Raw genomic sequence first — 15394 nt, 5'->3', positions numbered from 1 at the left:
AACAGCCGAGCAGAGAAGAGCAATATACTAGTACAATGCAGCGGCGACTTTCTCCCTTTTTCACTTTGTGAGCGCGCAGCAGGGAAAATATTTTAACACAGAAGAAAAAGGAGTGAGGGACTACGTTTGAGCCTTTCTACTGGTGGACAGCCATTTCGGCACCCGAAGCCCGAAGGGTCAAAGGTGTCTCCTAGGCTTTGTTGGTGGAGTTTTTGCGGGGATAGTGAGGATAATCCATTCACATTTATTCCTAAAATATGTTTGGTTTTTTTTTGAAATGGGGAATAAAACTCCGGCTTCTGCATCATGATGATGCACACGGCCTTAGCTAAAATATGTTTGGTTAGTTTAATTTTCACTATTCCTAATTTTTTATAAATTTTATTATTTTTCTCAATCTCCAATGCTCTATCTTACTTAGTAAATTGGGGATAGAGTTTCTGGAATTTAGGTGACGGTAGGGGAACATCCAATACTCTAGAGTACTATCTGCACTAATCCCCACAAAATCTCTAGTATTAAACATGATAGTATAGGTATTGTTGAGAGCACCGCGGAATAATCTCGACCCCGTTGCACACAGTGAGCATCTCTACCACGTACCCATTCCATCTGGCATCATGTTTTTCAGGTTTTAGCTCAAAAATTGGTCCTCGCGTCACGTTACGTGGATGGGGTGAACACCATTGCGGCTCACGGAGTCCTTATATAAGCGGGTTTCATGGTTGGATATGGCACCCGCATCCATTTTCTCCTCTTCCTCATCACGCCACCGTCGTCGCCCCAACCCCAATTGACCGCGCCTCTGTCCGCCAAAGCCAAATCGCCACCGGCAGTAGCCTCCTCTCCACCCCCAATGGTGGCACCCGATTCGGCTCGAGGCACCCGCACAAATCCACCACACGGCCGCGGCTCCGGGTCGGCGAGGCGAGCGCTGAAGACGCTAGCTGAGCGTGCCACGAGCGCATCAGTGCAACACGCTCTCCCGTCGCAACCTGAGAGGGAATGACAACATGGCGGGGACATCGTCGGCAGGCAGCGGAGCGGGTTCAGTTGCCGGTGTCGCACGGGCTTCCCCCGCTCTCGTCGATCGAGCTCAAGTCGAGCACGGACGAGGAGCAAGAGGCCGATCGGGAGGTGCGCCACCTCGTGATGGCATGACGCAACTCCCTCACGACGGTCATCATTGACGTGTGGGAGAAGGCCAAGCGGTCCCGCGACGCCGATGAGGAGGAGGCGCGCGGCATCGGGAGGGCGAAACACGCGTCAATCTGCTCGGAGATGGTGCGCCACGGCTACGTCATCGTTTACTACTCCGACGATGAGTCGGACTTCTCCGGCAACATGGGAGTAGGCAGTGAGGAAAGTAGAGGGGTTAGAGGAGGTAGAGGAGGAGCGGCATGGGAATAGGCAGCAGGGTCTCTAGTGGAGGGATGAGCAGGAGCAGAGCAGTTTTCGTTGTAGAAAAAGAGAAGAAGAAAAAAATGAGTGAGAAATAAACAACATGCATTGCTTTTGTATTGGACACTACTAATAGGTAGAGATAAAGCGGTATCCCGCCAAAATCTCACTTATTCATTTTATGTTCTTTTAGTTCAAAACTTGAACTAGGAATCACAAAATTGAAAACACTAATCCTTGTATCTTAAATATTTGAAAGATTATTTGATTTAAGTTTACTATTGTGCTCATGCAATGTGTCTGAAAAGACACGCTAAATCAAAACACATCCTAGCAAAATGCAGGTGGTGGTACTAGTTGTATGGGACGCTTAGCCACGCATTTCACAACAGAGACATGCATTTTTTTAGCAAGTCTCTGTAGTGTACACTAACAGTTGTGTTTCTGTAGTGGATTGCTGATGTCGCAGGTTCAAGCTGGAACTGCAGATCTCCTTGCCAAATCTCAAAAAAACGGAATGGAATCTTCCGCACCCAGAGCCCATTCCTGCGTTCGGTTGCAAATTGGAATAGAATGAAGTGGTTCCTCCGAATGAAATATTCCCCCTAGATCCGGAATAAAGTGGTTCCTCGGTCGGATGAGGTGGAACTGGTGACTGTCACACGTTGATTAATTAAGTTTAGCAATAATTAACCAAGCTTAGCAATAATTAATCAAGTTTAGCACTACTTAATCAAGTTTAGCAAATAATTAATTGGGTGACTATCTCACCCATTCCATTCCATTCTCATCCCATTCCAAAACCGAACATCGGGATGGAACCGTTCCGTGACAATTTTTCTGTCCAAACCGAACACATGGATAGAACGGTTCCGTGACTGTGGAATGGAATCGTTCCATTCTATTCCACCCCATCCAAAAAACGAACACACCCAAAGTCTCCTTGCCAGGGTGCGTGTGGGTTCCGGAGTCGTTGGGCCAGAGTACACCTGGGCAAAGTTCGGGCCGGGCCGGGCTTAAAAGAGCCTGGGGGTAACAAGTCAGGCCCAAGCCCGGCCCGGCCCGACCGCCTGGAATTTAAGCCCGAACCCGGCCCGAACGGGCAAAAAGCCCAGCCCGGCCCGACCGGGCTAAAATGCGCCAAAATGAAGGCCCGAGCCTGGCCCGGCCCGATGTTCGGGCTCAGATTTTAGGCCCGAGCCCGGCCTGAAGTGCAAACCCGACCCGGCCCGGCCCGGGATTTTTGGGCCGGGCCGAGCTGCCCATGCCCAGATGTAGGCCAGAGACAGCGATCTCTCTACGCTAGTTGACACCCCCACGGCCCACCCCGCCACCCCTACTACACGCCCACTCCACATGTCAGAGAGACAGAGATCCCCGCCGACCAGGCGACCAGCCCCCTGCCGCAGGCCGGATTCACAGCCGTTCAACACCAACTTCAGCACGCGAAACCCTCCCTGGCGACGGCCCTCCGCCCCCGCCATCCTCGCCGGCCGGCCACTCAACCATTGGGGCCAGAACTGCGTCCGGTTCGCGCATGTGCCCCCACCATCCTTCCCCGCACCTAGCCCTCACACCAGACTCGCAGTGGCTGCGGTACAACCCCGCCGGGCGTGACGTCCACACCTTCTCCGGCAACCTCCTTCTCTCGTCCGGCCGGCACAGGTGAAGCCGAGGGCGGGGAAGGTGCGGAAACCAAAGGCCGAGGTGCCGAACAAGAGGGGGATGAGCTCGGAGGAGAAGAACATGCTTAAGGTGGGGCTTGAGAGCTTGCCTGAAGAGAAGATGCCTAACGTGATGCAGATTGTGCAGAAGAGGAGTGCCAGCAATCCAGAGCTGCTTGGGGGTGCGATTGAGCTGGATATCGACGAAATGGACATCGAGACGCAGTGGGAGCTTGATCGCTTCGTCACCAACTTCAACAAGGCGCTCAACAAGAGCCGACGAGCTGCGATGATGAATGGGGACAGTCCTGAGATCAACCATGCTGCTGGGCTTGAAGCTGTGAATGGTGATGTGCCTACATTGGTTGACAATGCTGATGTTGTGGTAATACTAGCAACTTATTCGGCTCAGTTCCTTCAGCACATAGACCGGCCGCTTGGGTTCCCCACGATCGCTACGGTCAGTGGCGGCCTCCTCAGCAACGTGCTGGCTCGCCGGGCTGCAGGAACATACTAGCAACTTATTCGGCTCAGGGCTCTTCACGTGCTGGCTCGCCGGGCTGCAGGTACATGGCTGAGAATATTGAAGACTCCGATCTGCAAGCATGGTACACTTTCTCCTTTTTTCTTCTTCAGACAATGCTGAGTTTGTATCTACTACGATCTGTTACTAATGCCAGAAGCCTAGAAGAGTACTAATCATTCTGCTACTGATTTCTTATATGTATTTTTTCTACATATTATTACCGTTTAAACCTGTTACTCTTGCCTAGAAGTAGTTTCTGGACAGCAGTTTATCTAAGAGCCTGAAGAGTTCAGTCAAAAATAACAAACTTTGCATTCTTGATTATTTCCATGTTGTATATACCAAATAAACACTAGGAGGCTCAGAATAGCTTATACTTTGCGGCTTATGTTACTGTCCTTTCTAAAATTGCGGTCAAATGTTACTGTCCTTTCTAAAATTGTGGTACCTTGCAGCTTACTGTCTTGTTATAATTTTTGACACTATGACTGCTGAAATTGAGTAAGTTCTAGTATGCATTGATCTCTGTTGAAATTATTTTCTGATGAATACAAGATTGTGCTTTTCTGAATGCCCTTGATCTCTGGTCTCCGTATTTCACCTATAAGGCAGATTGTTCTGGTCGAATAGGGCTCTCACCATTGCAAAAGTGTACGGTAGCCATGCGCATGCTAGCATATTGCACCCCTGCAGATGCCCTTGATGAGTACTTGAAGGTTGGGAAGTCCACTGCATTAGAGTGTCTGGACAGGTTTGCACGGGGGCTGATTCAGGTGTCACAAGAACAATTGATGACATGACCTTTATGTGATCTGATTCAGAGGAAAGTTTGGAAGCTGGTAAGCAGAGTGAGAGGATCTGCCTCATTCTGCCCCTAACAAAGGTACCTTTACACTCTCTTCGTTAAGCAAATATTTAGGTTAGTCTTACTTGAAGAAATTCCTTAGTTTCGTCCACCAAAAGACTTCAGTTCCTGCATTGTCATCGTCTCCACTTTCTCTGGAATATTTACTGTCGGCGTTAACTTTCTGAATCCTTGTTGATCACGTCAGCACACTATTTTCTCAAGCCAATCTCCAGAAACTCTTTAGCTTATGTCTCATTAAATTTGTTGGTAATAGCTTGTTTTCATGTTTCATTAAATTTGTTACAGTGCCCGGGGTTATCTCTGCTGTTGCAATCATTTTCTTTTTTGCTCTTCCACATCAATTGTGTGGCCTTCTATGAACATGTAATACATTGTAATGCTACATTCTGCCTGCTTGCGACCATTTCTAACTGCTGAACTCATGGCAGGTGCTGCTGTTACCCCAGTCTCGTAGGCTAATCTTGCTACCTTCAAAAGGCTGCTCAGTGATGATAGTAAGTTAATTGAACATCATCAATCATTTCCAAACCAGCACCCTTCCTCCAGACAGTTAATCACTGAAATTGTTCCCTGTTAAAAACCACAACTGTGCAAGTCATGGGGCTACATGCCCTTGTGATATTTACTCTATTTTCCCTCTAATTTTATAACTGTGCATTTGTTCATTTGTTGTAAATAATCTTGTCTTTTCTTCAATTTCAGATTTTTTCTGCAAGGCAAAGGAGTGGGTGGTATATCTTATAGGTTAAACTACTATAATCTTTTGCAAAATTCAACCACTATATCAGTCAGAGAGGCAGGTAAATTGTTTCAACATTCTTAATCTTTTGCAAAATTTATTGTAAAAACTGTTTGTTGTTATAAAATACCAAATTTACTAGCTAACAGGTTATGTGCATCATGATTAACGACTATATATTTCCCATGCTTTGATTTCATTAATTCAGATTGTAACTGGCCCTGCTTCTTTATGTGCTCCCCTCTTACCAGTTGATACTATTTTCGAAATAAAGTGGAAGTTTTAAACTTGTGTACTGGAAACATGTGTGCACCTTCTTGGTCATGTCATCGTGTTCTTTTTTGTACTACATATAGATCTTAGAATTTTCTTGATATCATCAGACTTTAATGCAAATAAATCATGTTCCGACTCTTGTTCTTTAGTTGACAAGCTTTCTCCTTCAACCTTGGTCCTTGAAATCTACGGCGTTAGATTAAAGGTTATGCAAAATTTCAGTACAAGGAGATTTATGCTCTTACGGCTTTAGGGAACACTTTACTCAAAATATGGGTAAAGGTGTGTTATGTCCTGATGATACTCAAACTTGAAGTATGACTGGGGTAATGTCGTCTCACTTGAATCTCCACCCCACATGATAACCGTCGTGGTTTGGCGGACCTCTAGGACCGACGAGACTGCTCACCTTGCTTGGCCACGACCTAGTTTTTCCTCCTTGCGTAGTGATATGTCCCTGCGAGTTATTTTGGTAGTGGTCCCATTCTTTCTTTTGCTAGCCTTTCTTGTATTAAGCATTGTAGTACTCTGTATATGTTTTGCTTGAACATCCAAATATCTTGAATAAAGTCCATTTTCATCCTCCAATTTTCAAGGAAGTTCACTTTTGGTCCTAGATCTTTTGTTTGGTCCAAAATAAGCCCTCAGCTCTCTAAATCAATCACTAACACGGTTTCCTCCGTTTGATGCTGACGTGCAAAAAGACGTAGCTAAGAACCACATCTCGGCTGAACTAAACTGGGTTAAATATTAACGTTTGGATCAGTGGGTTGGTTTTTATTAGTTCGGCCCAGTTCGTCTGAGATATTGGTTTTAGCTACATTTTCTTCCCGAGAAAACCTGTTGGTGATCGCTTTAGAGAGTTCATGGTTTGTTTTGGACTAAACAAAAGATGTAGGACCAAAAATAAACTTCCTAGAAAGTTTGAGGACTGTAATAGACTTTCTTCCTCTATTTAAGCCGAAGTGTTTCAACCTAGTGAATTAATTTATTGTATTTCCTTGACATTCTAAATAAATTGTCATTGTCGGGCCATTTTAAAATTGAAATGTTTTGTATTGCTCACGAACTTGGTAAAATAAATAAATAACTAGAGATGTATACCGCCCTAAGAAAATACGAAAAACATTTATTACTCGCAAATCATACCAAAACCCCCCAAAAAACTTTCCTTTAATTGTTTTATACTTTCCTAGTTTGCAATTACTTTTCTAGTTTATTTCTTTATAATTTAATTATTTTGTTCATTTATTTATTTACAAGGTTTAACAACCACATGGTAGAGTCGGGGACACAAGGCATTTGCTTTTGCTTTTCAGGTTGTTTGAAGAGGATGAGAAGAACTATGAGTGGTTCCCGAGAGTTTGATATAAACCCCAAGTCACTCTTGTGGAGAAAAGACGCTTGCTACATCACTCTGCATTTGGAGTCCCAACGAGTTGGCACACATGTGGTGTCATCAGCTGCCTGCTGTGCGCAACAACTAGTCGGCTCATGGGGTGCGCGTGCTGCGCTGTGATGGTAGGCTCGATGCTCATCTGTCGCTGGTGCGCTCGGCGTTTCCTTCTGCGGTGGAGGTTGACTTTCTTCACCGTCGTTGGGCGGTGGATTGTGGCGTGGGGGCCTGCTTGTATGCATCAAAGAATAAAGGTGGTCTGACACTGCGGTTTTCCGAGCAACATGGGTCGAACTGCTTCATGTTGGCCTTCTTGATCTGTCTGGCAGCAAGTTCCGATCTTCCTCTCGGAGTTTTTCCGCGGTTTCCCGCATGACGCTACAGATATCTAGAATGGGATCGATGCGGTTTTGGGCGAGGCGCCAAGTTTCGCATTCTGGTCGATCTCATGGGACATGTCTCCATATAAATTTCCATGGAACCAATAGAAGCGGAGAAAGTCATGGTGGCTGCGATCGAAGGTTGGGTACACCGAAGAGGCTACTGGTTGGGAGGAAGACATTGCGGCACATGTTCTCCATGTGTGTCATGTGATTGACGACTTAGAACAGTAGCCTTTGCAAGCGGTGGGTGGCAGCACAGGTGACATGCATTCTTGGTGGTACTTTGTGAGTACCGAGCCACGATTTTCAGGGTGGAAACTCAAGATTTGGGCTTCATTGGTTGTGTCTTGCAATGATCTTGCTGAAGGCATTGTTTTAGAAACATGGGCTTTCTCGAGGATGAAACCGAAGATCATCGATCGGGCGACGATAATGGTTGTGCATTATTTTTTTTCTTGTAGGTGTTGCTTTTAGAGAATCTCGTTTTTACTCCAGGTGTTGTATTCGGTGGTGGTTAGAGTGTTGCTGTTGCAAGTGGTTTCATCACTGCGACAAGGTCTTTGTTTTCTCTTCTTTTTTCTTAGTTGTTGTATTCCTGGTGTCTTTGAACATATTGTTGGTCTAGAGACAATGTATTATTGGTATCCTCCTAATATTAATATATTCATTGTATTAGAAAAATCCTACATTTTCACGAAGCTAGCACAGAGTAGGCACTCAAAATTGAATAATGAAAACACATGATCAGTTAACATGGTTGAATACAGATCGGACCATGGATATTTCAGTAATCTGATCTACGCAAACCACAAAATTACATTCTTCTCAACTAACAGCAAATTGCACATCACCAGAACGGCACAGCGCCTGAGCGACCGCGAGAGTTGAATGTGGCCATGCCAGGGAGCATATGCCTTCCTTGGTGAACACCGTATAACTGCTGCCCTGCTGTGTACGTCGCCCGTCCAGCTGAGATGGAATTTTCTACTGTTCAACCTGCCGTAGCATAGAAAATGTCTTCGGACCGATACATGACATGACTGATGCAGGAGCTCCCCCGGGAGCGGGGAGAGCGACAGCACACAGGGGTCGGTCCACCCATTGGCAAGATCAACAAGGTTTGACCTGATGTCGTGGTGTTGGCAGCGCCACTCTCGCTCGGAAGGGACGACTACGTACCGCATCCGCCGTAGAATTCTGCAGTGGACCGAGCGGTGTTATTTTCTGACGTGTCCTTGTATTTGAATGACATTATTTTCTCACGTGCCCTTGTGTTGAACGATATTACTTTCTGATGTCCTTGTGTTGAAGCTATGGTTGCGCACGGTAGGTCCTTCCCACTAAGGTTGGCTCTTGCGTCACTGCCGCGAGCGACCGAGGGCCTTGGCGGCACCGCCTCCTCGTCCCCTCCCCTCCTCCTCACCATCGTCAGATGACGTCGCAGGGCAAAGCCTACGCGGCGCCAACAGCGGCGAAGCCATTCTTCTCCCTCGCTCGGTGGTGGCGGTATGGGCCCCCACAACTGGTGAGGGCGTCCCGCAATGCGGTGGGTGCGGTGGCGTGTCCCTTCAGCGACGGCGTGGAGACAACGCGGACATGGCACACTCGTGGTAGCGGCTCGCTGGAGTGGACTCGCCGGTGGGCGGCACGAATTCTGGCTAGGGCGGACGGAGGAAGGCGTGGACGGCACGGGTAGCGCCCAGCGCGACGTGCGGCGGCGTGGCGCTCATCCGGCCCGGCTCGGCGGGGATCCTGGCGAGGTGGTGATCTACGTGGTGCCTTCTGGTCGCCTCGATTTCGAATCAGGGCAGGGTCCTCGGGCCCGTTTTGAGCCCACCTCGCTCAGATTTGTGGCCGTCGGCAGGCATGGGGGCTGCAGGTGGCGGTTCTGGCCGATGGAGCTTGTATTTCTGATTGTGGTGGTTCTTGGTTGCGGTGGCCACCCGACTCCTCGGTTAGCGTCCGACGCCCTCAAAGTGTTGCCCTTTTTTCCTCGGTGTCGCAGTGTGCAGAGTTGGGAAGCCGAGGCAGCGGCCGTGGATGGTGGAAGTCAGGTTGATTGGCGGGTGTGCCACAGGCTTAGGTGCTAGCCAGTTGCCTCGGCCGTGTGTACGGCGTGGTGCTAATGAGTCGTGCGGTGTGGCGACGGTACGGGGGTTGCTTCGGCGACTACCACTACCCTGTGTGGGCGGCTGAGTGCTTTCGTCGGGGTAAACCCTTGCCCTTTGGGCCACAACGGTGGCGGCGGCGGACGTTGTTCCCTTCTTCAAGGCGTCGATGTGGAGGTACTTGGTCTCTCCGCGTACTCCCGGTGAAACCCCAAAATCTCTGGATCGGGTGGTAGCGACATTTCTACGTCGTGATCTTCTTGAAGATGTCACTTTTGGAGTTCTCGCGCCGTGCGGCCCCCTGTTGTTTGGGCAGCGTAGGTCCTGCTCTGTTTGCCCTCCTCGGCAAGGCTTGCTTCGTGTTCTACACCCGCAGTATTTCTCATTGGGCTCTTCCCTCGCTAGTATGTGAGCTATGTTGGTCAATTCCTGGTTGTGGCGGCCTCTGGTGGCATCTGCGAAGGTGGTGCTATCTCGTCGTTTACGGTGGTTGCGGTTTGCCTGTGCTAGAGTGAGCTCCAGTCCAACAACTTATCCCGCCCAACACTTGCTCTTCCTCTCCGTAGACTGTAATAGTTGTGATGGGCTGCCGGGCTTTCAAGTTTCCGGCGGTTGCTACCATGGGTGGCCCTTGTCGTGTGTGTGCAGTTCATACTTGTAAGATGGATCCGCACCCATGAACACTCGAGCTTCAGCTCGTTCTGCTGCTGCCCTGTAGCCTAGGGCGCGTTTGGTTGCCTGGGCCGATTTTCTGCATGACTGCGCCAGCGAGATGGGAGCCCCTGCGCGTCGCGAACGGCCATGCATGGGACACTTTTGGCGGGTCGTTTGGTAGCCTGTACGGCCTTTTGCGTGCCGAAGAAGGAACCCAGACCCCATCGTTTGGTTGCCCGTTTCCAGCCCATTCTTCCCTACTTGTGCAGCCCACAGTCTGTTTGGTTGCAGATAGCTCAGTGCTGTGGTAACCCCTTCACTTAGAGTGGTGAGGTTACCCAGTACTGAATAACAGTACACATGAGATTCAGTTCATCAGAAAAGATGTTGGTAATACACAGCAACTACTACTTAGTGGGCGATGCATCATGAACGAAGCAACTACTTCGTGATGCATCACAGGTTCGTCACGAGGGGTTAGTATATACCACCTCGAAAAAGTTCATCATTACAAACCGGGGATCAGGTTGTAGCAAGTCCTAGCTAATGAAGGGATACAAGATCACCTCCCATAATCAACGGATCATGAGAAGGAAGCAGAAGCACTAAGAAGGAAACTGGTTGCGGAGCCAGGTCCTAAGTCAGGTCCTCCTCTCTGGTGGCTGCAGCTTACCGTAGACGGCCTACTCGGCTTCATTGTCTGCAATGAAGTCGATAGCCCTGACCAGCAAGTTAGGCTAGAACAGCTGCGCCTTGCAGACGAACCGGGAAGTGAAGATCGTCTTCATCTGAGCGTAGTTGGTGATCGGGTGCCGATGTACTGACGGTGCTTCGGGTATCGCTGCAATCCACAAGGAACACCTGTTAGTGCGGACGACACAGATCAATGCAGGAACTCAATAAGGCTTCGTACCTAGATGTACTCGTCCGCCGCCCCTTCATCACCGCTGTAGAAGCAGCAACCATCTTCGCTCCAGTCCAGAATGCGATCGGATTTCATCTTCATGATGACGCTCCACTTCGTCCTCCAATTTCTGATGTGATTGTACAGCTGAAGACGGGTGACATGTACGCCGGCGAATGCAAGAACATCTGCGGCTACCTTCTTCATCTTCTGCTCCTTGAATCCCATGTTGAAGCAGACGCCGCTACGGACGAGCTGGACCAACCGGTTCAGCACAAACTCTGATAGCTCAGGTTTCCAAACCATAGCTGGTTTGTTTGCTATCAGAGATGGTTGGGCATTCACACTTGGCACAGACAGATCAGGGGAGCCCAAAGGTATGATCGCCTGCATGACAAACACTAGCAGATCAATGAACTACCACATGGATATCCTTAAGCACTAGCAGATCTATGAACTACCACATGGATATCCTTAAGCACTAGCAGATCAATGAACTACCATATGGAAATCCTTAAGTACTAGCAGATCAATGAACTACCACATGGACATCCTTAAGCACTAGAAGATCTATAAACTACCAGTACCACATCAATGAATATCGAGGTAGGTAAGATCGGCCTTACAGTCAAAGGAGCCACACGCAGCATCAAGGTAGGGGAAGCAGGGGACCCTGGAGAAGATGCAGGCAGCACCACCGTCCCAGTGGAAGATGCAGGCAGCACCACCGTCCCCGTCATAGAGTCAGATGGAACCTGGAAAACCTCCACAACCTTCACCGGCGACGAAGGAATGTCCTACAATGGATTCGTTCAGACCCCGGTTGTATACCCAAAAGATCTAGATCTAATTAAGGCTAGGGTTTGCAGAAGCTTACCACAACCGAAGTCATGACGACCATCCTGCGCGGCCAGTGGCCGCCGCCACAGCTGCCACCGCCGCAAGCCTCGCCGACCGTGCGGGTGAGGTAGAGTCGGCCATGTCGCTAGATCGGGGACGGTGGATGAGCTCGAAATGGGGATAAATGGGGGATTTGGATTTGCCGTGAGAGAGCCGCCCCTATATACGGTGGTGAAAATTCAAGCGCGGTGACCGAATTCAGCCCGCCGAGAATTCGCCGTCCCGCGCGAGCTCCCGCCATCTCCCGTGGTGGCTCTGCGAGAACGCCGTGTTCTCCACTTGTGCGGAAACGGGGGTGGCTCGCTAGAAACGGCCGAATCAGGCGTTCCTCCAAGGCCTGGCCCGAGGGTGCTTTGAGAAGCGGTTCGTGCAAGAACGCGACCTCGACCAGGTAACCAAACGGGCCGAAAAAAGTTGGACCAGTAGGAGCCAAGGGGATGCAGACAACCAAACGCGCCCCTAGCTTACTGGTGGCGCGTAGAGAGTCGAGGCCTCCACCGTGAACTTCCGCGGTGGCTCTGATGATGAGTCGTGCTGCCTGATAAACGAGTGAACGGCGCGAGCGACAAACAACCTCATCGACGGTTATGGTTCCCAGCTCCACGTTCTTGCTCCGCCAGTCCGTGTTCAGTTTCGCGTCAGCGCGCATGGCGGCGAAGTCCTAGGCATCGATGATCTCTCTTGGGCCAGACCTTTCATGTGAATGTGGTGTATTTTATCGTCACCAGGTCAACAGTATAAATCCTACTGGTTGCTTTTTTTGGCACAAGTATGAACGCGTATGTTTCATTGGATTGACTAAGATGAATGGCTAATATTTATTTTAGGGTACCACAAAACACTTCAAAAAAAAGTATGGTTGCGGACATGACACTAATTTCTAGAATCAGCCATGAATATTCTTCTCCTCCCGGCCCACAAAGGGGAAAAAAATCCTCTCGTGCGGCTGCGACGCTCCGTCCACGGAGTCCTTGTCCTATTTACTCCGCTCTACAGCTCTACTGTCGGGGTCTTGGGGAAATGAAATTGTGCCAGATAAAATCGTACGTCATGAGCGATTGATGCGGATCATGACCTTTCTTCGTTGGGCAATATAGGTTACTAGCAGATCATGGTCTACGTGAATGCGCACACGTAGAGCCGCAAGTGATATTCGCGCTAAATTTTCACTTACACGTGAATACGCCCACCCCAAGTCTCTGTGTCTCACAAGTATATGTATACGTGCTCGCCTTCTTCACAACCCCACGCACCGGCTTCTTGGACCCTATAAACTGTGTCTAGCTCGCACACACCATCGACCTAGTTATAGATAAATAATATCCACAGGTAATCATCATCGACGCCAGCCATGGATAGCAGCAGCTGGATCCATGGGTACGCGGCCAACAGCAACGACGGCCGCGGCGGCGGCTTCATGGGAGACTACACTGCCAGGTGCAGCCACAACGTCCACATATACTATTCAATATCAGCATCTACCAATACAAATTTGTTAGGTTCTTGTCTTGTAAAAGATCGAACAGCTCATCTCATCGATTACGTGGTCTGAATTTCTTCGTGCAGCTGCATCCCCGCAGTGTTTCAGTGCAGGAAGCAGGAGCAGGAACTGCTCGCCAGCTCACAGATTCAGCAACACCTAAACCAGGCAAGCATGCAGACTTACAGATCATGGAGCGAGCCATTATTTGGACACTCCCTGATCATGAACTTGGGTACGATTGTTCGTGCAGATCAGCATGCAGCTGAACATAGACGACGAGTCAGCAACGGCGTACAGCAGCCAGCACGGCAGCTCCGTAGTGGACGACTTCGGCTTCCTCCCAAATTCGTACCACGCCACCGGTGGCTGCAGCTTCCCCTCCTCGTCCTCCACCTCCTCCTCGTTCCGCTCAGCTTGGCTGCCCTGCAGCCCGGAGAACAGCTCCACGGCGGCGCACTTCGTCGCGGCCAGGGCGACCGGACCTCAGTTCCCCGAGGTCTCCTCCTTGCTGGCACCCGGAGTGGTGCTCCCCTACGTCGACCAGTACGCAGCCAACGTCCAGGACACGCCGGTGATAATGGAGACTAGCGCGAGCGCGTTCAGGCGCTACGAGCGGTGCCTCGGCCCGCGGCGGAGGCTGAACAAGCCGGCATGCGGGCAGAAGATGTTCAAGACGGCCATGTCGGTCCTTGCCAAGATGCACACGGCGATGAGGTACAACCACCAGCAGTGCTACTACGACTATCAGCAGCAGCTGACGTCTAAGGCAGAGGCGTCGGAAAACCAGCTGCAGCACATGATCTCGGAACGCAAGCGGAGGGAGAAGCTCAACGACAGCTTCCACGCCCTCAGGACCGTCCTCCCTCCTGGCTCCAAGGTATGGCTATAGCTATATTATATACATACAATCAACACATGCTTGCCTCGATGCCCTCCTGAATCACATCGATCTGACCGCAGAAAGACAGGACGTCGATACTGATCATTGCGAGGGAGTACGTGAACTCTCTCAAGTCCAAGGTCTGCGAGCTCGAGGAGAAGAATCAGGCCCTCCAGTCACAGCTCGCCGGGGGTGCGAGCAGCGCCCAAGAAGACGACGCCGGCGAGAAAGTCGAGATCCAGATATCAAAAGCCGCGGCGGCAGAGGATGATAAGACCGGGGAGGTTTGCATGGTGAAGATAGCGACGAGGTCGGCGCGCGGCGGCAATACGACGGACGTGGTGCTCAGGACGCTGCAGTGCCTGAAAGATCAGATGGGCGAAGATGTCAGTCTGGTGTCGATGAGCACTAGCGACGATAGCAACGGGCCTCATCGAGCAAGCCTGGAGTTGCACCTGAAGGTACGCAATACAATTCTTTTACTTAGCGTTAAATATAATCAACCGGCGTAATACACGTTCTTAGCTCATATACTATGCTAGAATGTTGCTTCAGGCAAAATAATTGTTAACCCTGCTTTTTGTCGCAGTCGGCTTCAGGCACGAATTGGGAGGAGGAGGCCGTCAGGGAAGGCATCAGAAAGGCAGTGACAAGTCAGCCGCCGGCCGGTCTAGGCGGTGCTGATCGCTGAGTGATGGAGCTGGTGGCCCATGCCCGCGATCAGCTCGTGGTCATCCTCCTGAGACCGCCGTAGCGAGAGAGAGACAGCTAGGCACCCCATTCGCCAGACGAGACATGCGAGGTGTGGTCAGGACTAGAAGTAGAAGACGTAGGAGGATAATTATGGACTATTTTTACTATTAAAGTGAAACCTGCAAATACATGGTGTCGCACATCTAAAAAATTATGGAAGGATGCGACCGTACTCACCTTTATTTTTCTGGTCCGCTGGAGATAGCATTTGATTTATTAATGATCTTCGCATGTTGCCTGCTGTGTTATCTACTCAAGGTCTGTTAGATTAGTCTTTACTATTAAAGTGAAACATGCGAATGACTGGTGTCACACATCCAAAAAATTACGGAAGGATGCCACCGCACTCACCTCTATTTTTCTGGTCCGCTGGAGAGATAGCATTTGATTTATTAATGATCTTCGCATGTTGCCTGCTGCGTTATCTACTCAAGGTCTGTTAGATTAGTCTTTACTATT

The 15394-nt window shown here is 49.7% G+C and overlaps 1 protein-coding gene and 1 long non-coding RNA gene across 2 annotated transcripts; both read left to right on the top strand.

Moving 5' to 3' along the window:
- The first annotated feature begins 3570 nt into the window (after nucleotides 1-3570).
- LOC124669810 lies at nucleotides 3571-4953 on the top strand. Its single transcript, XR_006992333.1, has 3 exons — nucleotides 3571-3673; nucleotides 4222-4474; nucleotides 4888-4953. It is a non-coding gene; the product is annotated as an uncharacterized LOC124669810 (long non-coding RNA).
- Nucleotides 4954-13160: 8207 nt separating this feature from the next.
- On the top strand, nucleotides 13161-14969 carry LOC124669818 (putative transcription factor bHLH041). The gene is made up of 5 exons (XM_047206360.1): nucleotides 13161-13256; nucleotides 13386-13467; nucleotides 13553-14179; nucleotides 14263-14643; nucleotides 14772-14969. Exons 1-5 carry the CDS (start codon nucleotides 13171-13173, stop codon nucleotides 14871-14873), a joined length of 1278 nt encoding a protein of 425 aa, XP_047062316.1. The 5' UTR covers nucleotides 13161-13170; the 3' UTR covers nucleotides 14874-14969.
- Nucleotides 14970-15394: the final 425 nt, after the last annotated feature.

This window comes from Lolium rigidum, chromosome 7 (assembly GCF_022539505.1).
Source record: "Lolium rigidum isolate FL_2022 chromosome 7, APGP_CSIRO_Lrig_0.1, whole genome shotgun sequence".
Lineage (NCBI taxonomy): Eukaryota > Viridiplantae > Streptophyta > Magnoliopsida > Poales > Poaceae > Lolium > Lolium rigidum.
This window is presented reverse-complemented; position numbering and strand designations above follow the sequence as displayed.